At 36.4% G+C, this 27,925-nt stretch overlaps 1 protein-coding gene across 2 annotated transcripts in view; it reads left to right on the top strand.

Annotated features, from left to right (window-relative positions):
* LOC132160066 (CD276 antigen homolog) overlaps nt 1-27,925 on the top strand; it is a 139,422-nt gene that overhangs the window by 109,690 nt on the left and 1,807 nt on the right. The window contains exons 3-4 of one of the 2 annotated variants that reach the window (XM_059569762.1): nt 27,277-27,323; nt 27,429-27,761. The exons of the other annotated variant lie outside the window; for it this stretch is intronic. Of the exons in view, the coding sequence (XP_059425745.1) occupies nt 27,277-27,323; nt 27,429-27,761 (380 nt within the window). The remainder of the gene's footprint in view (nt 1-27,276; nt 27,324-27,428; nt 27,762-27,925) is intronic. 2 annotated transcript variants of the gene reach the window in all.

Here is a 27,925-nt window from a genome sequence, read left to right as displayed (position 1 = left end):
ACAGGTATTGCCCATAAAACATTCACTTGCAGCATCCTTGTGATTCTTCATAGACACACCATTACTTCACTTGCAGTTCAATACCTTTTTAAAAGAGGCTCACACGGTTACAAAACAAGCTGCTCAATAATTATGGGACCTTGTACAGTATCTCAGAAGTCTGGAAATACAGGTATTGCCCATAAAACCTACATTTGCTCTATCCATGTGATTCTTCATAGATACACCATTACTTCACATGCAGTTCAATACCTTTTTAAAAGAGGCTCACACAGTTACAAAACAAGCTGCTAAATAAGTATGTGACCTTGTAGAACATATCAGAAGTCTTGAAATACAAGTATTGGCCATAAAACATACATGTACAGCATCTATCTATTTCTTCATAGACACACTATTACTTCACTTCCAGTTTAATACCTTTCCAAAGAAGGCTAACTCTGTTACCAATCAGGTTGCTAAATATTTATCTGACCTTCTTCATCATATCAGAAGTCTTAAATGAACTAGTATTTGCTTTAAATTATACATTTACAGCATCTCTGTATTTTTTCATAGAGACACTTACCTACACTTCCAGTTCAATAACTTTTTAAAAGAGGCTCACACGGTTACAAAACAAGCTGCTAAAAAATTATGTGACCTTGTAGAACATATCAGAAGTCTTGAAATACAAGTATCGGCCATAAAACCTACATTTGCTCTATCCATGTGATTCTTCATAGACACACCATTACTTCACTTCCAGTTCAATAACTTTTTAAAAGAGGCTCACACGGTTACAAAACAAGCTGCTAAAAAATTATGTGACCTTGTAGAACATATCAGAAGTCTTGAAATACAAGTATCGGCCATAAAACCTACATTTGCTCTATCCATGTGATTCTTCATAGACACACCATTACTTCACTTGCAGTTCAATACCTTTTTAAAAGAGGCTCACACGGTTACAAAACAAGCTGCTAAATAATTATGGGACCTTGTAGAGTATCTCAGAAGTCTGGAAATACAAGTATTGCCCATAAAACATTCACTTGCAGCATCCATGTGATTCTTCATAGACACACCATTACTTCACATGCAGTTCAATACCTCTTTAAAAGAGGCTCACACGGTTACAAAACGAGCTGCTCAATAATTATGGGACCTTGTAGAGTATCTCAGAAGTCTGGAAATACAGGTATTGCCCATAAAACATTCACTTGCAGCATCCTTGTGATTCTTCATAGACACACCATTACTTCACATGCAGTTCAATACCTCTTTAAAAGAGGCTCACACGGTTACAAAACGAGCTGCTAAATAATTATGGGACCTTGTAGAACATATCAGAAGTCTTGAAATACAAGTATTGCCCATAAAACATTCACTTGCAGCATCCATGTGATTCTTCATAGACACACCATTACTTCACATGCAGTTCAATACCTCTTTAAAAGAGGCTCACACGGTTACAAAACGAGCTGCTAAATAATTATGGGACCTTGTAGAGTATCTCACAAGTCTGGAAATACAAGTATTGCCCATAAAACATTCACTTGCAGCATCCTTGTGATTCTTCATAGACACACCATTACTTCACATGCAGTTCAATGCCTTTTTAAAAGAGGCTCACGCAGTTACAAAACAAGCTGCTAAATAATTATGGGACCTTGTAGAACATATCAGAAGTCTTGAAATACAAGTATTGGCCATAAAACATACATGTACAGCATCTATCTATTTCTTCATAGACACACTATTACTTCACTTCCAGTTTAATACCTTTCCAAAGAAGGCTAACTCTGTTACCAATCAGGTTGCTAAATATTTATCTGACCTTCTTCATCATATCAGAAGTCTTAAATGAACTAGTGTTTGCTTTAAATTATACATTTACAGCATCTCTGTATTTTTTCATAGAGACACTTACCCACACTTCCAGTTCAATAACTTTTTAAAAGAGGCTCACACGGTTACAAAACAAGCTGCTAAATAATTATGTGACCTTGTAGAACATATCAGAAGTCTTGAAATACAAGTATCGGCCATAAAACCTACATTTGCTCTATCCATGTGATTCTTCATAGACACACCATTACTTCACATGCAGTTCAATACCTTTTTAAAAGAGGCTCACACGGTTACAAAACAAGCTGCTCAATAATTATGGGACCTTGTAGAGTATCTCAGAAGTCTGGAAATACAAGTATTGCCCATAAAACATTCACTTGCAGCATCCTTTTGATTCTTCATAGACACACCATTACTTCACTTGCAGTTCAATACCTTTTTAAAAGAGGCTCACACAGTTACAAAACAAGCTGCTAAATAATTATGGGACCTTGTAGAGCATATCAGAAATCTGGAAATACAAGTATTTGCTCTAAAAGATACATTACAACATCCATGTCTTATATACCATGTATATATATATATATATATATATATATATATATATATATATATATATATATATATATATATCATACAGAATATTGCTCTAAGCGTTAAACTTGAAACGACCTTGAAATATTTGTATTTTAAAGGAAACCTATGCTATTTTTTATTTCATGCCACTGTCCATGGTCCTGATGCTACCCGCACCTTAACATTTCCATAAATTTCAGTGTTTGCCCAAGTTAACCCCAAATAACTTTGTTATTAAGCACACTCCAACGGTCACACTACACCATGGGGATTGGCTTATGTATTACATTTAGGTGACTTTGAAAAGAAGCTATACATAAAGCTCAAATATGCAATCAGGACCCAGCATACTGAGTGTTCTCAGTATTGATCATGCAGGTAGGCAGCCTATGAGGACACAGGACTTTAGAGTTTAATTATTATTATTAATAATAATAATTAGGATATCCGAGTTAAATTAAAGTGTGTACAGTATATAAAACATGAATAATATGGATTCAGCACTGTATCTAAAAACAATAAAAGGCATCATTTCAAAAACCAAGGCTTGTGCATCATAGGGAATAATGTTGTGATTATTTTACAGTTGGATGAATCCCTTCATCTTAATAACATTCTTTGAGACAAATGTGCAGTTTGCAGTCTTCATATATCAATTAACAACATATCTCGTCTAATACAGTACCTATAGTACATCCTTGCATATAATGTATTTTTCACCATTACATGTCCTATATCCTGTTCAAACATCCCACCCTTACCCAATGTACATTTTACATGAGAAATGTAGACAAAGATGCAACAACAGTGTAATATGCACATTTTAATATTAAATTGCCGTAGAAAAAACACTACAAACTAAAAAACACTTACAAATGATTATACTGTACTGGCTACACTCATAAAGAATACAATGTATGGATGTATGTGAAATATGACAAAACATAAGAGCAATTCTTTTACACAAAGAGCAGTAGACCAATATGCCACATACACTGAATACTACAAAAGAAATTCCATGACATATCAAAAAGGCTATACTTCTTTATTTAGTGTTTTACCGCACTTTCAGCATAAGCTTCTATACGAGCTTACCAACACAAGTCACAAATCCATGCTTGTTCTTCTGGTGGCACATTAATTTTGAGACACTGAACATGAAACCACCTATTACATGATTCACATTGGATCTGGAAGGGAAATATGACATGCTGTTAGATATATTCAGAAACTGGTAATAGTACTATTGAAAACACTTGTTTAAGCTTTGTCCAACTACTCAGTTGGCAGAAGTGGCATAGTCAATACCCAGATTACTTGCTCCTCTGTTTGGCCATTGTCGAATTTCCCACACACAGAGCAGTACTCGTCTCTTGAAACTGCAATTAGTAGAATGTAGATAGGAGTACAAGGAATCTTTCTGTGTGTGTGACTGATTTAAACTGTTTGTTAAAATGTTTGATACCTGATGCCAGCAAAATGTCTTTGGCCAGATTTTCCCTGTAGTGGCACATCATGGCCTCGCTGGGTGTTATATTAATATTCTCAGGAATATTGGGGAATTCTTCCACCACCTGTTTGCCCATCTAAAAGGACAGTTGTGTAAAGGAACAGACACTGTGTCATATGGGCAAAGGTCAGGACAGTGTTTATGTCCCCCCCCCCCCTCCATTTACCAGCATCACAAAAACACCACAGCTGAAACTGTCTGCCTGAAATGAATGGCTGATTTTGTCAGGTGTCCAGGTCTTCTGCACCCAGTCTTTCTTTTCATCCCGTTCTCTTCTCATTTCAAAAAAAGCTCTGGTTTAGGAAAAAAGCAGTGCATGTTGGTCTTAATCAACATCAACTATGGTAATTTATCATTATTAGTGGTTTGGAGGTGAACATGCTAGTTACTAAATACACAAATTAAGTGTCATACTGGAATTTTGAGCATGTCTCTGCGGCTTGTTTCTTTTCATCTGTACCCTTTAAAGAGTCGAGGATGAAAATGGTGTTCCTCAGAGCATGTAGGTACTAATTTGGAGTAAAAGAAACATGAAAATGAGTACTACCAAGTCAATTCTAACAAAGTTTCCTGAAACCACCAACCATTTCTATATGGCCATGTCCATGTTTACAGTATATTTAATAGTGTAACATTTCTGTTTGTACTTACCACCAACCTCCAGTGGTTCTCATTGACAAGTACGAAAGTGATGAGTCCATCGTATTGCTCAAAGTTGACCTATTTATCAAAAATGTACATAATCATGTCTGCGTACTGTACATATAAAAAGTAAGCGTTCCAAAAATTGCCTCTCACTTTTCGCAATCTTTGCCGTGCCATCTGCTCCCTTGTGCCATTTAAAATGACATGTGTGGTGTAATAGTTCAGCTGGTAGAGATTTGCTCCCGTCCTATGAAGTACAGCTCTTAAATAGCACTCAATAGTCTAAAAAAGGATACAGGATTTCAGTTTGAATCAAATTACTTGCATTACTACATATGGGGACAGTATGTTGGTATCATGCTCTGAAATATGATTGTAATTCTACAATAATGCATTTTGCTTTATGTGTACATATGTTTACCTCTCCATTTAACCAGTCATGTGGCCTTAGTGATTGGAATTCCCTGTGATGTAACGTTATCTCCTGATTCTGCCTAGGAGACTTCACAATGGCTATAACCAGCTCTGTAGCTGGCTTCTTCCATAGCATGTCGAACTATAAAAACATGAAGTACATTCAGTAAATAGCAGCATACCTTAATATATGCATGAAATATTTTTCTTGTTTTGTACTAAGAACCTCATTACCTCTTCTTCTACACGGAGTACCTTTGCAGAAATCTGACTTGTGTGCAAACTGGCTTTTTTCTTGCTCTGTGTCACATTAAGCCTTCTTTTTTGGGGAGCAGGTATTTTTGGAGGAACAGAATAGTATTTAGATTTAGTGTGTGGGAAACGTTCTTCCTTCTTCTTCATCCAGGTTTCTTGATACTGCTCCAAGTTCACAGGTGTCTGAGGTGTCTCAAGTTGGAGCAACGGCTTCTGAGGAAGGTTCTTCTTCATCCAAGTTTCTTGAGACTGATCAAGGTTCACAGTTGACTCAGGTGAATCAGATTGGAGAACTGGCTTTTCAGGAAGGTTGTTCTTCATCCAGGTTTCTTGAGACTGATCAAGATTCACAGGTGGCTCAGTTTGGAGCATCAGCTTTAGAGGGAGGTTATGCTGAATGATATTCTCTGTATATCTTGCTTGCAGAGATTGATGTATTTTTCGTATGAAGGTTCCTGGTTTGACTCGTTTTTCTTTCTGCATTATGGAATGTTTGACAATTCCAAACCACCTTTCGACGTGACAATTTGTATCTCTTGTTTTTGATTGGTTCTTTGCTGTCACCAAGTCCTGTTCATGACATTCATACCTACTGAGGTCTCCCAACAGCAATCCACTCCAAAGAGGAAAAATGGCCAGATAGGTATCAAAGAGGAGAGTGATGATGCCTGGACAAAAGTACGGGTTGTCCTCTTTTACCATCCATGTCTCATCACCTGCCACTTGTTCCTTCACCTCTTGCATGACCTGCTGAAAATAAGCAAAGAATGGTGATCTGCCAATGATGGTGGTTGCATGTGTTCTGTCTTCACTTTCATACATTTCCCAGCCTTTAGATTGGGTAGTTTCTTCCAATGTTTCATCTTTGGATCTGGAGATTACACTCTCCAAAACACAGAGACTTTCTCTGACAAGCTGTGTGTTTTGTGGGGTTGTGAGCAGGGCACATAATGCACGGAACACAATTCTGGATTCAGTCATGTTGCTGGCATTTTGGAGTCTTGCAAAGGCAAATGTTGCAAAGTCTCTCAGTCCTTTATCATCCGTTTGCCTACAGATTGCCTGTCTGACAGCCTTCAAAATGTGTGCAGAGCAAATGTGGAGGAGAGTATATGACTTCATTTCCATCCATGATTTTTGCCCCATGCACAACTCATATGCTCTGTCGAGGTAAGAGCTGATGTGCTCTTTGTTGAAAGCAAGCAGCACACTTTGTATTAATGCCCAGCTGTAATCAGTCTCAACCTGGTGAATCTTTATTTGTGTGTATTTTGACAAATGCAATGTAAATTGCATGAGCCAAAATGTGATTGGTGGTACTGAATGATCATTGGACAGCATTTCACAAACGGGAAGAGGTGGTGCCTCTCGATTATTTCCTGGAAGAACGACAGCATAGTACAACACACGTTTTGGCTGTTCTGGAATTTTTGAGACAACTCCACCAGTGGCATCAAGATAGAGGGCCACAGGGGACCTACTTCGCAAATGATGCACAAGAATGCTGATGCCACACTCTGTGTACAAATGAACAATGAAGGGATTCATACTGAAAAGCTGTATGTAGCCTGGTATTCTGAAGTACTTTGGGCCACATTCCTTGAGTAGTGTCTGCAGTAAGTATATTTCCAAGAAGATGTCAGAGTGAATGGATTCCTTTTTTCTCATTTCTGAGCTGATTACTTTCAACACTTCTTTACTGACACATTCACTCATGTTTCCAGCAAGGAGTTGCTCTTTTGGTGTTGATTGAAGTGTGCTGTAAAAATGCTGGCTGGGTCCATGCGTTAGGGACTTGGCTATTTTTCCTCGTTTTAGGTTGGTAGCTGGTCTAGCCTTTTTTTCTGAAAGTTTGTGGCGTATATCTCCGGTTTGTCGGACTAGGAATTTCACATCTTGGTCCAATGCAGTAGGATTATTTTGCATTGTGAAAGAGTATTTTGCTGGGCAAGAGGGGAATGTGCAGACTGCTTTCAATGTTAAATATGGTGAATTTTTTTTTCTGCTCCATGAAGGCTTTACATGTTGATATTTAAAGGCGAGAGGGCAACATGGATTTGTCTCTTTAAAGCTGTTGTACACATGGTCAGTCCAAGGTTCTCTTAATTTGCATTCTCCTTTTTGTGGCCTGATCCTATCCCACATTAATTTTGTCATGGAGATAAAGAAAGGGTTCTTCACTTCTGGACAATTTCTCAAAACATCCAAACCAGTCTCTCCCTTCTGTATCTTCGTAGTCTTAGGTGTAGTGTCTGAGTTGGTGTGTGGATCTTCGTATATAGGCTGAGAGTGGAAGTCTGACTGTTTTTCAACAATCTCAGTCTCATACTGGGTGTCCAGATCTGCCTCTTCTGTAACTGCATTACATGAAATCAATTGATTATTTTCTCACTCATTTATAGTCACCCTCACACAGAACAAAAACCTTTCTCCACTGAAATAAATTAATCATTGCATTAAATAAATGTCTTTATGGTAAGTGGTTGCAAACAATTTATTTTAACTACATTTAAATAAACAAGGTTTGCTGAAAGTTTAAATAATTGTTGATCTGACTGGATATTAAATCTACAAAGTAATTCAGTCAAGAGCAGTGAGTGATGGTCTTTCATTTTATTAAGATTAACAGTACTGCAGCCAATAGCTAAATTAGGCGCGGTCACTTTAAGAGACAATGAATGCATCCAATATAATACAAAACCCCCTTTTTCCCCCCAAACGGTTTACCGTCACTTAAGACTTAACCGACAGTTTTTTCTAACCTACTTTCCAAGACGGGTATTTTGACATATGTTGTATGTATTTGTCGGTACAAGAGCAAAATGAGGCACATTCGGCGTTCAAGTGTTCTGAGACGCTCAAAATAAATCTCTGCGTGAGCCCTGAACACCAGAACACCGCGGGGCTGAATCGGGCTCTTTTACATCCTTTTCTTTTTTTTTTAAACTGCAATTTGTATTTGTTCGTTCAGGTGCAGGAGGAAGTTCGAGGAGAGCTTCGCAAAGGAGAGCTTGGCTCAATGTTGCTGACTACAGTATTTTTTCCATATATATATATATATATATATATATATTTTTTTTTTTGGAATTATCCTATTATTATAGCTTATATTTTTATAATCTGTTAGATTACCCCCCCCCCCCCCTTCATTTCGATCTCTTTACTTTAAATTCATAATCATAACATTAAGAGTGCACAACGCTGGATATGCAGCTTTGATTATGCAGAATGGAATGTTGGCTGGAATGCATTGTAAATATATTTTTCTGTCATCTGGGTTAATGAATAGGCGCTAAAGAACCTACAGTGTTTCGTTGAAGATTAAATCATTAATGGAGTTTCAGTTGTGAAGGAAAACACAACATCACACATGGGCATACATGTAATCAAAACAAACCTTTTGCGGCATAATTGTCAGATACATTATAAATGAGGTTGTTGTGGTGTCAACTAATGCTAATACGTGAATGATTAATTCCTTAACGAAAATCATTGTATTTATTAATATGATTTATTAATTAGCCACAATTTCAATAAATATATGTTACATTTAAACATTCCAGGAAATACTACAGTCCGCCTAAGAAACGCTTTATTGGGGAAAATGAATATAAACGATTAAAAAATTATAAGAAATAATAATAGGATTTTTGTAATAATAAGAATAATATACAAACATTAGCCTACGGGGAAAAGACGATCAGTTGATGTCCTTACAAGACTGTAGGATGGATAAGAATTTTTTTATTGTAGGCCTATTTTATATTATGGGCATTATAACATTCATTCATGATATATTTCTATGCTGAATATCGAAATCCATTTCTCGTGGCCACGACTCCTTATGGAACGACATAATTTTCTCGTGGCGACTGGTGTAATGTAAACAAACCTGCAACCCGGAATACCGAGATGGAATCGTTATGATTGTATTTTCATTTGAGAAGGTATTATATTACTCCTTATAGACATTATTACATTTATAAATTATTATATTAACCATAGTCCTTGGCAGTAGGACTGTATTACGTGCGATAGTCAGAATTGAAGTGTATCATTAATACATCTTACATAAAGTGCATAATAGAACGCCTAATTTTCTGTCCTACAGTCTTGTAAGTCCATTTACTGATCGCCCCGTAATATTTGTTCATTAATAATAGCTACTTTTGGGTAGTATTGATGGTTATATTTTGACATTCGTTTATATTAATTTACAACCTTCATTTCGATCTCTTTACCTAACGTTCAGAATAGTTTTGTTAATAATAGCCTACTGTTAATGCTGGACATGACAATAGGCTTTGATTATGCTGACAGGATTTGTCGCTGGAATGCAATTTACTTCTAACATATATAGAATTGTATTTCGCCTATTGAATAGACAATTACAGTACACAACTATACATACTATAGTGTTACGTTGAGGATTTATTCATTCACGTCGTTTCATTTGTAAATGAAACCACAACACGCTAATTGTTCTTCACACAAGGGGATAAATGCAATAAAACATTAGAACTATCAGGCGTGTATTTACAAAATAGGCTAGCATAATTAGACCAAACGTCAGCTAGGTACAGGCATTCACAAATTGCAAGGGGGATAATAAACATATATAACATATAATATAAATATATAGGCCTAATAAGTTAGTGTAATTTTAGTAATAATACTATTAAACACAGTGAAATTAATGTTTGATGGAATAACAAATGTTGCATCTATCTCTGATAAACCAAGGTTGCTATGGTCACACAGGTTTGGTTATGCATAAAACTCCTGGCCATGAGAACAATATGTCGTTCCCTAATCATAACATGTGGTGGCCACACATAAGGATGTTGTTACCTCCACAAAATGATGTAGTGGCCATTATATCACAATCCCATGAGTTATGATGATGTTTCGACTAAATAATCTGTTGTGGGGACAACATTTTATCAAGTTCCCAGGAGTTATTATGTCGTGGCCACAACACAACTTAATTTGAGCTCCCAGACACCATACATCCCAGTATTGGTAATACTCGTATTTGTTCTACTCTAAAAGCTTATTAGTGTTCTGACAAAACACCTTCTCTACTTCCCAGAGCCTATAAAAAGTAAAATCAGTTCTTCACAAATACGTTTAAGGACTATAGGCCTACTTGGCTACAAATCAGTTTACCAGTTTTAAGTTTGAGGGTGTGCAATACAATATTTTACAGTACTAGAACAGTATAAAGTTAACTGATCTTAAGCAATGTAAACACTAAGGAAAAGTGATCATGTTGAAAAAGGTTTTGACAAACGTGTCTTTGTTATGAAAACTGTTTGAGTGTTTTGGATACTTGGTACAAATTAATATTGTATAGTGTGTTAGCAATTGAGAAAACCTGTAAAGTATTAAGGCCACCTAAATAATCTTTATAATTATTACATTATTATTTACACATTAGTATATTGTTTTTTTTATATTGTGTTATAATTATTTTACCTTGAACTTCTGACTCTTCTTTCACTTCTTCTCTGTTATTTTCATGGCATCCCCATTCCACATCTTCTGCAGCCAGACGTACTCTGTCCTGTATGCCTTCTCGGTTTGTTCTCCAATTCTCCCATATCCACGTGCGGTTTTTTGGTCTGTCATCGTTAAATAAATCAATGGCAAGCTGGGACCATATCTCAGAGGAATGTGCAGTGTTTCTATTCAAAATATCAGCTTCCTGCAGCTTCTTGACTATAACATCTGTCCCTCCAACCTTTCCCCATAGATCTGATCTTCTTACTTTGTGTCCTTTTTTAAATCTACCCATAGCAATGTGTAAGGTCTAACTATGGCGAGCTGGTGTGATTGTGGCGATCGACTGTCCTGCAAAGTTTGGCTCCGACCCTAATCAAACACACCTGCCTTTTTAATTTTTCAGTGGGCCTGAAGACCTTAATTAGTTGCTTCAGGTGTGTTTGATTAGGATTGGAGCTAAACTTTGCAGGACAGGGTTGGGCACCCCTGTACTAAACTGTCCGTATTCAGAGAATGTTGCATTGTGAATGACCATTCCACATCTCACCAGGACATTGATCTTCCAAAACATTTTCATGAGATGTGTTACTCACTGTGAAAAAGTATGTGTTATCGTAAGGGAGTTATGTTTGTGTTTGGACCTGGCCGAGTGTTTTCTGCAGGTGTGTGTGTGTGTGTGTGTGTGTGTCTGTGTGTGTGGGTCTGTGTGTGCAGGGCTGTGCATAGTCAAAAATTGTTCATTCTATATTTTCAGGCAATTCAAAAATACATCAAAAAACAACACCACACTGATATAATATCCATTATAGGCCTGTATTTATAATATTATGAATGAAATGGGCTTTAGTTGGAAGAAAGAGGAGGTGTAATAATGTTTGTATTATAAATTATAAATAAGTCGTTATTACAGTATATAAATCTATAGGAAGTAATATTATAATTCTACTGCATAATACCTGGGCAAACCAAAAGACAACCCAAACAATGTTCTGGTAAAACATTTTTTATTGGCAATACATACTATTAAAACCATTCCGTTTAAAACCATTGCATGTTCAGTGCATCAGCAATTTACAGGGATTATTTGGTTGTAAAGGGATAGTTGACCCAAAAATAACAATTCTGCCATCATTTACACACCCTTACGTTGATACAAGCATGAGGTTCTCGTTCTGTAAAATACAAAAGAAGTTATTTTAAAGGATATTACAATCCAGACCGTTGTTGGTAGCCATTGCAAAAAAAAAAAAAAAAAAAATACCTATAGAATTCAGTGGATGATGTCATCTGTCTGGTTACCAACAATCTTTAAGATATCTTCATTTTGTGTTCAACACAAGGAAGAAATTCATACAGGTTTGGAATTACTTGAGGGTTAGTAAACTATGACAGTTTTTTCTAATTTATGTCAACTTACCCTTTAAGTGTGCACAAATGAAAATAAAACCAAAATATACAAGAAAAGAGAACACCTTGGGAAGCTGTGTGTGTGTGTGAGTGTGTATTTGTGAGTGGAAACAAGTATAGCTGTCAACCATCTGTAAGTATGTACAGTACATGTGTGTGCGTGTGTGTATAGCTGTACAAACATCTGAGAGTATGTACAGTGTGTGTGTGTGTGTGTGTGTGTGTGTGTGTGTGTTTCAGTGTATGAGTGAGTGGGTTTATAACTATATGTATGTGTTTATATGAGTAAATTTGTGAGTATGTGAATGTGTGAGTGAGAGGGTGTATGCATGTGAATATGAATGTGTATGTGTGAGTATATATGAGTGTGTAGCTGTGCAACCATCTGTAAGCATGTACAGTATATGTACAGTACAGACCAAAAGTTTGGACACACCTTCTCATTCAAAGAGTTTTCTTTATTTTCATGACTATGAAAATTGTAGAGTTACACAATCAAATCTCCTTCTCACCTCACATTAGGACGATATAGACACACGTCCTCTTCCAGGCAGATTCATAACATTTTCTGTTGATTGGAAATTCTTAATTATTTCCCTGATGGTGGAAATGGGAATTTCCACTGCTCTAGCTATTTTCTTAAAGCCCCTTCACTAATTTGTGAGGCTCAATTTCCTGACTTTCACAGCAAAGAACCTCAAATAAACCATCAGCTTATGGTAACTGTGTGAATATGAAGGTTCCCATGGCTCTTATCTGAGGCCTGTGGTAACTTTCCATTGGTTTGCATACTTGGTTTGACAAAAGGAGGGACATATAAATGTGTCCTGGGAAAGACGGGCACAGACTGAGTGAGAGCCGAAGACTGTGTCTGGCGCCTCTTTCCATGGAGGACATTGAAGACATCTACCTATTTGGAACCATGATAACAGGTCTTCTGCTGATTGGATTAGGCTTTGACCTGGGTTATGGAAAAATTAAGAAGACGGTAACAGTTGTCCAAAGCCTCACAGAGCTGCCCCTCATGACTGAAGCTGAGGGCAGAGCAATGACTGACACTATTAACCGCAATATGGATAACATCACAAAGAAGCTCACGGATTTGGAAATGAAATAGGAGATTTTGGAGACCAAAATGGACAATGATCAAACTTATTGATAGAGCAATATGAGCAGTGCATATAGCAGTGCAGCCAGAACCTTCTCGCTTTCCTCCCCCATCTTCACGACACCTGCTGATTGTTGACTCTGTCTGGGACCTGACCAAGGATGTCTCGATAGCAACTTGCTGTGACGCTGTATAATCTGCGGACTGAAGCATGTAGAGAGAATCGCAACTATCCAGGCCTACAAATACACAAACTCTTATATATATACAGATATGCATTCACATCATTAATGGAAGAAGTCCAGGTTAGCAGATATGAACTGAGTTATTTCATTAACATGACAAAGATAATGACGGAAGGCATCAACGAGGAGCTGAGAGGACTGAGAGTCAGTGCTTTGCAAAATCGCGTAGTTTGGGATCAGTTTGTGAGATAGTCGGAGAAACATGTTGCGCATATATTCCTGCAAATGATGAAGATAGACATGTCATAGAAGATGGTATCCACAATTTGACCTTACTGTCAAAGACAGACAGGGAAACTACTTCAGGGTCAATTGGGTGGGGGTGGCAAACAGGTATTTTTCCTGATTTGACAACTGAGATACTGATTGTAACAACAGTCTGAAGACAACAGTCAATCTGATTAGCAGTGAAGAGAGGGTGAAATGGTTAGAAGGGTACGAGCAAATTTTATCTGTCCTACAATGAAATTGTCGTAATACTTAAAAATAAGAGTTTTATGTTTAGCTTACGTACATATAAGAGAAATGTATGTCTCACCAAAAATTTTGCAATAGCTTTCTTGAGTTATGTAGTGATGTCGTGAAGGATGTGAGGATTCAAATGCAAACGACATGCTTCAAGACAATAACCACACATTTATATTATTTAGGTTTCTTTGTTATAATCTTTTATTATTCATAGAAAATGTATAATAATGTGCATGTAATAGTTTCATTAGTCAATTTGATCATCTAACCATAGAAAATCATCATTATAATCATATATTTACTCGATGTAATCGTATATTGTTTTTATACACATTTATATATTTCTCATTATTTCTCCATTATTGTGTAGTCTTAGACTGCATAGTTTGAATGGCTGTTTGTATTCATTAATAAGACATATGATGGAATGTTTATGGGATGTTGTTGTGAATCAGTTTGGTTTAGCAGCATTTGTGAATCAGACGAAGTCTGAGCATTGACACATACACAACCAAGACTACTCAATAAACACTGTTTTGTTTTACATCAATTAGTCTCCTGCTTCTGCTCTTCATTGTCTTTTTTTTGGCTAAATAAACATCCATTATTGTTTTTTTTAATTATTTATTTTCTTTTTTTTGGGGGGGGGGGGGGGGGGGGATGGGTTAACACTAGCTGTTAACAGGGTTTGGATATAACACTGGTTTGCTGAATGGTGTTATATCCACACAATGGATATTTTCTGACAGTTGGCATCCAGGGATGGATCCGTTTTTTCCGAACTGCTTACACACATTTTCAGAAATTTATTTTTTGTTCCAAACTGTACACACACAAAAAGCAAAATGCATCACATCTTTTGCCAAATGAAGCACTGCATTCAAAAGATCTGAAACACTTTTCAAAAGGAAACATATATTCCACAGATTGATTCGGGTGTGGATTATTTTCAAGGCTACATCTGCAACAGCATCTGTGTTTTATGTATACACACATTTTTGCGATATTGACCAAACTGAATTGTGATATCTTTTGTTTGTGAGTGTGTGTGTGTGTCTGTGTGTATACATAATAATAATAATAATTCATGACATTTATATAGCGCTTTTCTAGGCACTCAAAGCACTTTACATAGTCAGGGGGTATCTCCTCATCCACCACCAGTGTGCAGCATCCACCTGGATGATGCAACGGCAGCCATATTGCGCCAGAATGCCCACCACACACCAGCTTACTGGTGGAGAGAAGACAGAGTGGTGAAGCCGATCAGCAGATATGGGGATTGTTAGGAGGCCATGATGGTCAGAGGCCAATGGGCGAATTTAGCCAGGATGCCGAGGTCACACCTCTACTCTTTTCGAAAGACATCCTGGGATTTTTAATGACCACAGAGAGTCAGGACCTCGGTTTAACGTCTCATCCGAAGGACGCTGCTTGTTGACAGTATAGTGTCCCCATTACTACACTGGGGCACTAGGACCCACACAGACCACAGGGTGAGCACCCCCTGCTGGCCTCACTAGCACCTCTTCCAGCAGCAACCTAGTTTTCTCAGGAGGTCTCCCATCCAGGTACTGACCAGGCTCAGCCCTGCTTAGCTTCAGTGGGAAACCAGTCTTGGGCTCCAGGGTGATATGGCTGCCGGCAATATCACCCTGTTTTTATATCCTGGTGGGGACTTACATGTTAATTCACACAGACTTCTATGTACTTGTGTCATGTTGGGGACCTCAATTAGGGGTAAGTTCAGGTGTAGGGTGATAGAATATACAGTCGTCCAGTAAAAAAAACAAAAAAAACAACAACAACAACAAAACAAACCATTATGCCTATGGAGAACCCCCACAATGACAGCCAACCAGATTTGTGTGAGTGTGGTTTATTAGAAAATATGCACTATATACAATTAGAACTTTTTGTTAAATACATGCACTGGACAATGTGTGTTCCATTATTTCATGTAGTGTCTCGTAAATTATCTGTAGTCCATGTAGTAGCAACTAATATGTATATGATTACGAAGCATTGTCTGTAGTTGCCTACAGCAGAAATGGTTTTTAGTTTGAAGATTTGGCTTTATGTTTAAGGTTTTAAGAAAGAGTGATGCTTTTAAGAAATGTGCTATAGCAATTCAGAAAACCTGTGTAAAAATAAACAAATACAATAAAAACAATGTGGTCCTACATATACAGTATAAACACTTCTGTATATAACACAATGGTTAAGAGAGGTTAGGCAAAAGAAAAGAGAGGTGCAGCACAGAAAGGAGAAGGAATTGAAAGGGTGGAGGAAAAAAAGAGGAAAAAAGGGAGGAGAAAAGAAAATAGAATCGATTACAAGTATATACAAATTGAACAGGCCAACGCCATCACACCTCCGTCCAGTAGATGGGGGTGGTGCACTTCCCTTGAAAACTGCCAATAAAAACCACCGTCGAAGAAGTTGTTCTTTGATGACTTAAGTACCATGGTCAGTATCATTGCAGGCTGTTTTAATAAAAAACGCGTATCTTGTAAGATAGTCCCTCAGATAAGCGATGACGTCACGACACTCCATAGAGGTAAGTGTGTTTGTCAGCTTCTTTAAAACGTCGAGTTCGACATAAAAATGTGTTCTGATTTGTGCTCATCATGGTCGGTATGACACTTGACCGAAAGTGGCTTCTTCAAGTGCATATTAACAAAGCTATTGAACGCGGAAGTCCGAATGTCTGAATATAAAACCAACTTTACCCAAGTCTTTATCTTGGCTAATCGTTAACTTATGGAAACTGACAATCGCTCAAATAAACGTATATTTCAAGTGTAATTCTCTTCAATATACTCAGAGTAAAACAGCGTTATTTGGCAGTTTATTTACCCTAAGTGCAAATAGCAATATATTTTATTTACACTAAAAATAGCAGTAGGTATGTTTGCATTGAGTGCATTAAGTTTGCATTGGTGGCAATAATGGCAGATACTCCATAAAAAAATTTAAGTATGCAATGAAAATATTTATTAAAGTTATCAAATGGATGCCGCCTTATGGGACAATTGGTCCTCTATACCACTACCCCAACTCAAATACTTACCAAATAGCTATTTTGGTGCTTTATTTCCACCTTTCCTGTGAATGTTTTATTCATTTTATTGAAAAGAAACACATTTTGGATCAGCTATTTGATGGGAAAAATAAGATCAACAGAGTTGGTAAAAGCAGTACGCAGGCAGCTTACGCTCTTTTGTGTCAGCTGCGCTGCACTGATGCGCAGTTTTCTTTCAAATCAAAGTGTAAATGTACATAGAAAAGGTATCCTTGTGACGCGGCTCAGACAGAAGAGCATAATACTGCTCAGCCTCCCGGTTATCATCCAAAATATCCAGGGGCGATTCTAGGATTTTTTCAACTGGGGGGCACAAGAGGGGCCACGATTAATACAGAGTGGCCAATCTTGTGTTGTTTGAACTGTATATCCAAATCATTTCAAGAGTTCAGTAACCTATAAAATCAGTAATAAACAGTGATACCCTATTATATTTTAATAGCAGTTATTCACTGCTCTAAATCAAAACAATCAAATACAATTTGTATTAACTTTTCACTTTACAAAAGTGAAAGAAAAACTGTAATAAATAAAAGAATCCAATGTATGAACAGTGTACAACTCACAAATAATAATAATAATAGAATGTATTTATAATAGCCTTATATAATATATATATATATATATATATATATATATATATATATATATATATATATATATATATATATAATAGCCTTATATAAATACAGAATAACATTAACAATTCATAGAAATAAATACACAATTAATGAATTAATATAACTAATATAAATTTAATATAATTGTTTTTGTTTATTATCCACATCCCATTCAATTTGCATAGCAGCAGTTGCAGTAAATTTGCATTGATGAATAAACAAAATCTACTTATGTCAAGGCTAATTAATCTTGAGCATATTTATTTAAAAATATCATATATCCATACTTTGTTAGATAGCTACTTGTTCAAAAAGGTAGCTTTAGTTTAACATGTAAAATATGTGGATCCTATAGAAACAGTTTAGAATAGCTTAATTAGTCCAGAGTTATTTTAGTATTAGTTATTGATTTTGCTATTTAATCATGCATTAAATATTTATGTATGATTTTTTTATTTGAGAATGTTTCTGGGTGTCATCAAATGATGTTTTGTCAATAACTTCTGTGAAAACACAGTACACGCCGAATTTGAGACTCATTTTATTTAAGAAAACTACAATATACAAAACTACAATATATTGTATAGCAAGTAAACATCAAGTTATAGAAATTACATACAATTTATTTTAGCCAAACAACTGTTAATACTGACCAAACAAATAAACAACAACAACAACAACAAAACCACTGTCCTGCAGACTAAATGGGTTTATGTATCTGGTTCATTTAAAAAAAGTACAATTCTGCGATTTTTTTCCAGGGTGCAGACAGCAATCGCGGAGCACCATGGTGATTTAGAACGCCAACTGAATTTATGAGAAATCTACAGACGCAAATAGACTAAAGGTGTAGTAAAATAAAGACCTATATGTGTATAAGTCTGAAAGAAGACATGTTATTGAAGACAAACAGCCCCAAATCTCAAAATTGAACAGTAAAAAAAACTATGTTTTTGCATGTGTCTCACCCATAGACTGTAAAAAAAGTCTCAAGTGTGGAGCGTTAGATAAACATCATATGATTTGTTTCGTCACCTCACTTAAGTGAAAAAAGTCGCTAATCGACTGCATGATTCAATACTGACTTTATTAGAATTGCAATTATTCTTTTTTAAAGCATTGCTTTAAATTGCGTTGTTGCCTATATCGGCGCGTTTGGCCGAAAAATAAGTAAATCATAACGCAGTAAACCCCTTTTACATTCAGCATCAGAGGAGCATAGTAAATATAATGATTAGCATCTTGGTTTGCTCTAGGAGATAACATCGTCATCGAACCTGGTCTGTCTAACACCGAAAGACGTTAACGTTAGTCCCAAACACTTGTTGCACTGCAACAACTCGCTAATCGAAAAACATAAGCTATATAAAATAGATCAACTTACCGTGTGCTTTTTTTCGTTGGAAAACAGCAGCTCGCTATTGGTCCTCGTTCAGAAGCATTGCGAAGCAATCATGAGTTATTTACTAAACTGAAAGATTATGATTTAAATTTGTGAGTGACAGACAAGTAGAAGGGTGGGGGCACACTGGGGGGCCAATCAGTTTTCAGGAGGGGCCAGTGCCCCCATGGCCCCTCCCCTGGCTACGCCACTGAAAATATCCTAAATGGTTTTCCGAAGACGACAAAGATTTTACTGGTTTGGAATGACATGTAGGTAAGTGATTAATGACAACATTTTAATTTTGGGGTGGGGTATCCCTTTAAATCCCCACTGACGCGGACCGCAGCTGTGTAATTTTGACTGGATGTATACAGTACATTAAATATATAGATGAATAGCAACACTTTATATTAAACATTGTTGACAAGGCACCATCACATTATGAAATAATTTTTTTTCTCAGATTCTCCAAAATGGCGCTACGCTGATGTGGAGAGATACAGAGGAGACAAATTGTTGAAAAAAGTTATTTTTGTTTTATTCACGTACTAAAAATATTGTCATCGCTTCATAACGTTAGAGTTGAACCAATGATGGCAGATGGAGTATTCTGACGATGACTTTCATCCTTTTCTGGACCTTGACAGTGTAACTTACTTGGCAGTCAATTGGACAGTCTCAAGCCTCCCGGTTTTCTCCAAAATATCTTAAATTGTGTTCTGAAGATGAACAAAGCTTTCACAAGTGATTAATGCCAATATTTTAGCTCTGGTGTGGAGTGTCCCTTTAAATGCACCACAGCAACTTTGGATATGGTTGAACAGAGTTCTAACCCAGCTTTAACCAACATTGTTCATCTTATATTTGCCATCATATAGCAGGTCCAAAATGCCTTTTTTTTATTAAAATGAATAAAACATTTGCAGAAAAGGATAGAAATAAAGCACCAAAATAGCTATTTAGTAGTGGAATAGAGGACTAATTGTCCCATAAGGCAGCATCCATTTGATAACTTTAAATGTGAATTACACTTGAAATATACTTTTATTTGAGCGACCGTCAGTTTCCATAGAAGTGAATGATTAGCCAAGATAAAGTGATCGTGGTCTGTGAACCACGTCACCATGTGAAATCATGTTAAAATGACACTTAAACTGTGTAGCTTGCATTGAAAGAGGTATTGAGGAAACAAATATTATTGCATCAACATTTATTAAGAATGTACCAATATCTTTTCATTACAGTTTTGCAGTTGCTTTTGAAGAAATTGCTGGAATGGGACGTAAAATAGCTCACAAGCACGCACACATCCCAGTTAAAGGATTCATATGATGCGAGTTTGATTTCAAGTTTCACTTTCTCTTTGGAGTGTTACAAGCTGTTTGTGAATGGATAAGATCTGTAAAGTTGCCAAGACTAAAGTCTCAAACCCAAAGAGATATTCTTTATTAAAGTAAGGACTTGTCAACGGCACGCCCCCCTAAAATGCTTTGTTTAAACATGCCCCCCACATGTCTGCTTCAGATGTAGGAAGATTTGCATGTGTGATAGGTGACATCTCTTTTGTTTAAAATGGTGATATTTAAATATAAATAAAATATCAGCAATTTGCTTCCTTGTAATAGGCTAAATATGGTTTAACTAAATATATTGTATATACTGTAAATATTTTAAATTATTAATTTAGATAATAAAAGATAGATGGTTCCTACACTTGGAAAACGTTTTGGTTTATATTAGGCTGCCACACAAAAAACTAGTGATGTAGAAATGTGGGCTATTTTTATTTTTATAAGGAGTCAATTTTTTTCACAGTTAGTTTATAAAGACAAGAAAGTAAATTTGTTTCAATTGTACCCATGTCAGTACCATAGTAGCTACAGTTGAAACATATACACTCATCTCTAATGCTGTAAAGAAGCCTAAGCAGCTAATTTCAAATGTTAATATGTCTTAATATATGCTCCTATGCTTTTAATTCCTGTTCTTTGTTACACGCTACTGATAATTTTCTATACTGTAAAAGACAAGAAACAAGACACACCTGAAAGTAATTAACACTGTAAACCAATCAAAACTGAAACATACGACACAAAACCCAAGATGTGTATATATTTTTAGATTTTACTAATATTTCATGTTTTGTTGCTGGGAAAAGTGAAATTGAATGTGTGAAACATTTTTCAAAATAAAAGTGGGTACTATATAGGATGCAGACAAGAAATCCAGAAAGTAAGGGTGTCCCCGACTAAGGATTTTCATAGTCGAATCAGAATTTTAGAATCTTGGTGATATTCGACTGAATCATATGTTTGGGGGCGGGGCAAAATATTAAGGGGAAGTTGTGGCCTAATGGTTAGAGAGTCGGACTCGCAATCGAAAGGTTGTGAGTTGTGAGAATTGTGGGTGGGGGGAGTGCATGTACAGTGCTCTCTCCACCCTCAATACTACGACTTAGGTGCCCTTGAGCAAGGCACTGAACTCCCAACTGCTCCCCGGGCGCCGCAGCGAATGGCTGTCCACTGCTCCGGGTGTGTGCTCACAGTGTGTGTGTGTTATCACTGCTCTGTGTGTGTGCACTTCGGTTAAATGCATGGTCACCATACTTGGCTGTATGTCACGTCACTTTCTTTCACTTTCAAATACATTGCCAAGAGTCAAGCCAGACATTCCACTAACATAATTACTGATGTTAACACACAGGGAAAATGTGTAACAAACACCTTCCAGATATAAACAGGGTAAATAATGTTTTATGTTTTGATGAACAGATAGCTAACACTTAACATCGGCGAAACCATAACAATTAACCATTTTTTAATCAACGATATTAATCTCATAATTTAATGTAGATTACGCTTGGTTATTATACAACATAACTTTAATATTAAGACTTTAAGGCTATTTGCAAAAAGGGCCCGAATGCACATGAACATATCTGAGCCGCTCTGAATGAACTCCTTTTGTGGACGCGTTCATCACGAAACAATGTGCAAAAACACAGCAGCTAAACTAAAAAAATTCACAGCATTTTAGTATAATGGTCTTCCCATTATAATAGTATGTGTATAGCAGTCCCAGTCATAGTTATTAATATTCTGCATTGTAGTTTGTCCTGCTCGCGCTGTGCGCTGAAGAGATATCACCATAGTACTACAATGAAGCGCTTGACTCAAAACCAAATGCATCTTATATCATGTAAATAATAGATCCACAAGATATATATATATATATATATATATATATATATATATATATATATATATATATATACATACACGGTGTATATATATATATATATATATATTTATACACACACCGGCTGAAATGTTTTGAAATCACATGTACCCTACCTGTTCAAAAAACACAGTCTCTGTAGGTGTCAGTTTGGTAAAGTTTTAAATCCCTGCCGCCAAGATCTCTTTCGGTCACGGTTTATAGAAAGTGAAAAATAGTAAACAAGTAAATTCTTATTATCCAATTTATGGATACATTTTTGTTATTTTTTTTAATAAAAGATCAAAAGCATTAACAATGCAGATGAATTTTCACAGCCGCCTTTGATCATATTTACCAAGGGTGCCAATATTTTTGGCCATGACTGTAAATCTATAGGGGTGGTTGGATTTATTGGATATGGTTGGTTGGATTTATGGCATAACCAATAACACCCTGTGATTATTCGACTGTTAGATTGGTAGTCGAATCAGGCTCCTCGAATCAAAGCATTGATTCGTCGACTATTCTGGGTCACCCCTAGCAGACTTGTGCATTTATTTTTTGGATTAAATTTATAGCTAACACAGGATATGTGTATGTACTGTGAGCTTACATAATATAATTGTGCAATGTATTTGTTCATTGTGTTGCTTGCATTGGCTAAATGCAGTGTTATATTTGTAATACTTGATGCTTTTAATTAGAAAAACTAACTGGATCAGAAGCTGTTTGCTGTCCCCAACTTAATGGCTGTGCATGATGAGATCAATATTAATGATAAAAATTTTTACTGTACATACTTGGCATGTTTGTGGTGAGTAACCTTGATTTAATACAAAAAGCTTAATTTTACATCCGTGTATTTGTTGCTGTGAGTTGCTTCATTCATTGTTTTGGAATAATGTGTAATGAATTTGTATTATTTTATTTATTCCAGCATTTACTTCAATAAAACTAAAGATGATTGCTTCTAAATAAACCATGTCATCTGGTTTTGGAAGTTGAACATGTACATCTGGTGTTGTGAACATGGACTTATGGGAAACTGGAAATCTCAGAAGGTAAAGTTTGATGTTTCTACATAGACCAGCTAATGTACATTTTACAAAGCGTATTTTTACAAATGTGTGTATGTAAATATAAATGTCAGTTATTCAATCGGAGACTAAATGTATTTACTTTATAATATCAAGTTGTATCATATGATATTATTAAATATTATTAAATCTTTAAAAGTATTAATAAGAAAGGGTCTCTAAAAAGCACACTGAAATTAGCATGCAATTAACTTCTGAAGCAACATGATTCCTTCCTTTGTATGAATAACAGACTGAAGTTTATGCCTTAATATAGATCAGTGCACTCATTAACATACTAGCTACATCAAATCAACACAAATCTAAAACATCAAATAACATAAAATTATTTTTTTTCTTGCACTTAATATGACCAAACTTTATAATTTTTTGACATGACATTTAGGGCCCTATTTTCACGATCTAAACGCAAAGTGTAAAGCACATGGCGCAGGTGCACTCAGGGCGTGTCCAAATCCACTTTTGCTATTTTAACGACGGAAAAACGGTTGGCGCACCCGGGCACATGGTCTAAATGGGTTGTCCCTATTCTCTTAATGAGTAACGGGTGTTTTTTTGGCGTAACGTGCAATAAACCAATCAGAGTTTCATCTTCCATTCCCTTTTAGAGCCAGTTGTGCTCGTGCCATGACGGATTTGCTATTTACATGGCGGAATTTGGCAATTAAGCGCAAAGACAGAATGCGTCTCCGAGATGAAACAGAGCTCCTCGTGTGCGAGCAAATAGATACCTCTTCTTTTAGACAAGCGAGTACGCCCATGGGCGCACAAATGAGCACAATGCATTTGCTAATTAAACGACGTTGCACTGGACGGGAAAATGCGAACGGCGCCGACATGAAACTAGCAAACACGCTGCGCCTTGCGTCGCATTGTGCCGGGTGTATGATAGGGCCCTTAAGGTTTGTTGCCATATTTCTTGAAATCTGTGTAGGCATTTACCAACCAGGGGCTGGATTCACGAAACATTCTTAAGAAGAAATTTCTTCTTAACCGCCGTTTTCTTCAAGATGAAAACTTTACGAAGTGCATGCATTCTGTTCTATCCCGGCTGAGACAGATGGGAATCTGCATTCAGCAGCTCATGGCCTTATTCAAAGTCGGAGCCTCTTGCCCTCTCGAAGCATTTCAGAGAATGCTAGTCCTCATGGTCTCAGTGTCGCTGGTACTTAAGTTGGGCCTGCTTCGCATGCGGCTCCTTCAATACTGGCTGAAACCATGACTTCCGTCCCATGTCTAGTGTCTTGGACGCCTCTGCGTCAAGGTGGACCAGGCCTGCGTAGCAGCAGACGTCTCTCATGGTCTGCAGAATGAAGGTGGTCTCGACAGTTGCTTCCAACACAGGATGGGGAGTGCTGTGTGACGGAAAAATGGGTTTCAGACACTGGGCCTTCACACCTTTCTGAGGTGGAAAGAAATTAATTACATTTACCCGCGTTACTGTAATTGAGTAGCTTTTTTTGAGTACTTAAAATTTTTAATGTAATTGTAATTTTGGAAATCTGTAATTTCATTTTTACTTAAGTAAATTTAGTTTGAAGTAGGGCTGGACGATTATGATCTAAAATCAAAACCTTGATTAATTAAACATTTTACCTCGATTACGATTAATGAGCAATTATTTTGTTTGTTTTGCTCTCATAATTCACTTACAAGGTTTGTACTGTAAATTTGCTTGACTGTTAAAGATGGGATATTTTTTCCTTTTGAAAGAGTAATCTGACATAACAGCTCACTTTCAGCAGTTATTTTATCTATGGTTCATAACATTTCTAACAGATTTCTGCTCATTGTAAATCAGATAAAGATAAATTAGCACAGTACCCGTACATAATGAGAGCGATTGCTTGTGTGAATTAGTTATACCATTTCTCTATTTATTGTGAAGCTGTGGGTTGTAAATAGTTCCTTCAAAAGTAGAAAAATATATGCTATAATAACTTTTGAGTTTCTAAGCTAGTTTAGTGATAAATCACAGGACAGGGCCGACAACTAGTTTCTGTGTTCGTATAATCGTTTTAATGTATAAACTGGCAAACCGTAGGCTAATACACATAAACCGTAATACACTTACAACTGACAAAGTTTAGTAAAGACGCAAGGCTCACTGCTCGCACACCATCTCTGTGTTGACTCGGCGTTCACCTGCATGTTGACTGGACGTAGAAGAGAGTCAAATGGCTACACGCGCGCTAGTATGTTTTTAAGTGGGAAGTATTAACAGGATTAAAAAACCAAAATAACCGACATTGGAAAATTACGTCGGTTAGAGGTTCTGAATTTCGGTTTCGATTCATTTTTGATTAATCGTCCAGCCCTAGTTTGTGGTATTGTTAACATTAATTTTACTGGAAAAAAAAAAACACTCCCTGGAAACTACAGCAGTAAATAATGGGAGGGCAAACTGGTGCTAAAATCACAAGAAAGATGCAGAAAGACAAGACCCCTTTGTATTCAGTTGAATTTGAACTCTAAGGAAATGACGTGAACCCCTATGCTCTATTATGCTGTGTTTGCCTAGGGAGATGGTAGCCTACTAGCAGCTTATAAAATCTTAACATCAACCCTTCATAAGCATGTGTAGGTAAACTAAATACTTGCATCATTGCATTTGTGGTTAAAATTAAGCTTTGACAGTTTAGCCAAAGGTTTTGCACAAATTAGCCAAAAAGACAGTGGTACAGGGTGTGTGATTATATATGGTCTTTTGCAAAATATATTGATTTAACATTATCAGTATTTTGCCAAAAAAACAAAGAAACCAAACACTTCTACAGAGTGTCGTGAAGTCAGACTAGTGTGCACACATTTAGAGTGTTTTATTTCACAGGGGCAGAAAATGTATATATTTATATCATTTCATATAGTAAATCAATATCACATGAAGAGTGAATTGTTTTTTTTCTCTCAAAAAATCAGCATGATTACAAAAATGTTTTTTACTACAGTTAAATAAGAATTAAATTAAGAGACTTGCGTTTTAGACACCATATTGCCTGTTTTTGCTCTCTGCATCTCTGAGCAACATGCTGGTGTTTCGTTCCTGAATGACTCAACCATTTAAATGATTTGGTTCAATCACAATGACTCACTTACAGTATTACCAGTGACTTGCAGACACCTACTGTCTGTTTTAATTGCACATTTTAAAGTGTTTTTTTAATACATTGCAAAGATGAATTTTGTTGACATTGATTTAATTTGACTGGTAACAGCACAAATGTCTTATTATTCTAAATAACTGGTTCCTTTAAATAAAAACAACTAGTTTGAGATTAATAGGCCTATCCCAGGGGTGTCCTGGAGGTCCACAGCCCTACAGAGTTTAGTTCCAACCCTGTTTCAACACACATAACGTATTTTCAAATAAGCCTTAAAGATTAGACTAGCTGCATCAGGTTTAATTAGGGTTATATCTAAACTGTGCAGGACTGTGGCCCTCCAGGAACTGAGTTTGACACCCTTGGCCTGTCCCATTTTTGACTCCCTCCCAGTGTTAAAATGTAACTGAGTAATTTTTACTCTGAGTAAATTTTAAATGAGCTTCTTTTTACTTTTACTTGAGTAGATTTTTAGACTGGTACTTTTACTTGTACTTAAGTAAGATTTCATTAATGTAATGGTACTTTTACTTGAGTAGAATATTTTTGTACTATATCCACCTCTGGGAGTCACCTCGCTGATCAACTGAAAGCTGCTTGGTTTGAAAGTTACTTACTTCATACATCGCTACATTATAAGGGAAAATGTTTACATTTTTGCCTGTGATATTGTTCTTATGTGACTTCACCTTTGGAGAGTTTGAGAAATATTGCATGTACTGCACTGCATATGTTAATGATGAAACTCAGTAGGAGAAATTTCTCGTTGCTTAAGGGAAATGTCAACTATTCCTGTGTTTGCAGATGGTGGTTGTTTTATTTCCTGCCTGTGTTTCTTTTAACAAGTGAAGGTGAGTGCTAAAATAAACAATTATTTCAGAAGCAAATTTCTACCTTTTTGAGTTTGCTAAACTGCTTCTTTTTCTTTTCTTTTTTTTACTTCTGTCTGTTTTCAGTGTCTCTGAAGGAGACTGTTGAGGGTTTTATTGGAGGTTCTGCTGTTTTACCTTGTTCTTCTAAAGAACCACCGCTTACAGTTCAAGATGTAGAAGTGCTCTGGAGACACAGAGGCCATAATGTGTATAGCATTATTAATGGTCAAGTCTCTGTGGAAGGACAGGATCCAGAGTACAAGAACAGAACTGAAAGCTTCCCCGAGGAGTATCTGAGCGGAAACTTCTCCATCAAACTCAACAACCTTCAACACACTGATGCAGGAAGTTACAAGTGTTACATCTCAGAGAAATCAGTAATCAAGAACCAAAAAAAAGTTGAACTTTTGACTAAAGGTGTGTAAAACCACATGATTCACAAAAATATTTACATTTCAGGCTTTGTTCTTTTGCATAGATAGTATAAAGGGATGCACTCGTTTTATTTAATTTTTTCCTCCTATCGTTAAAGGGGCGCTATTATGCTCTTTCACTTTTTCAACTTTAATTCGTCTGTAATG

The sequence above is a fragment of the Carassius carassius genome, chromosome 16 (assembly GCF_963082965.1).
Source record: "Carassius carassius chromosome 16, fCarCar2.1, whole genome shotgun sequence".
Lineage (NCBI taxonomy): Eukaryota > Metazoa > Chordata > Actinopteri > Cypriniformes > Cyprinidae > Carassius > Carassius carassius.
The sequence above is the reverse complement of the archived record's forward strand: the minus strand, read 5'-3'. Positions and strand labels throughout refer to the sequence as shown.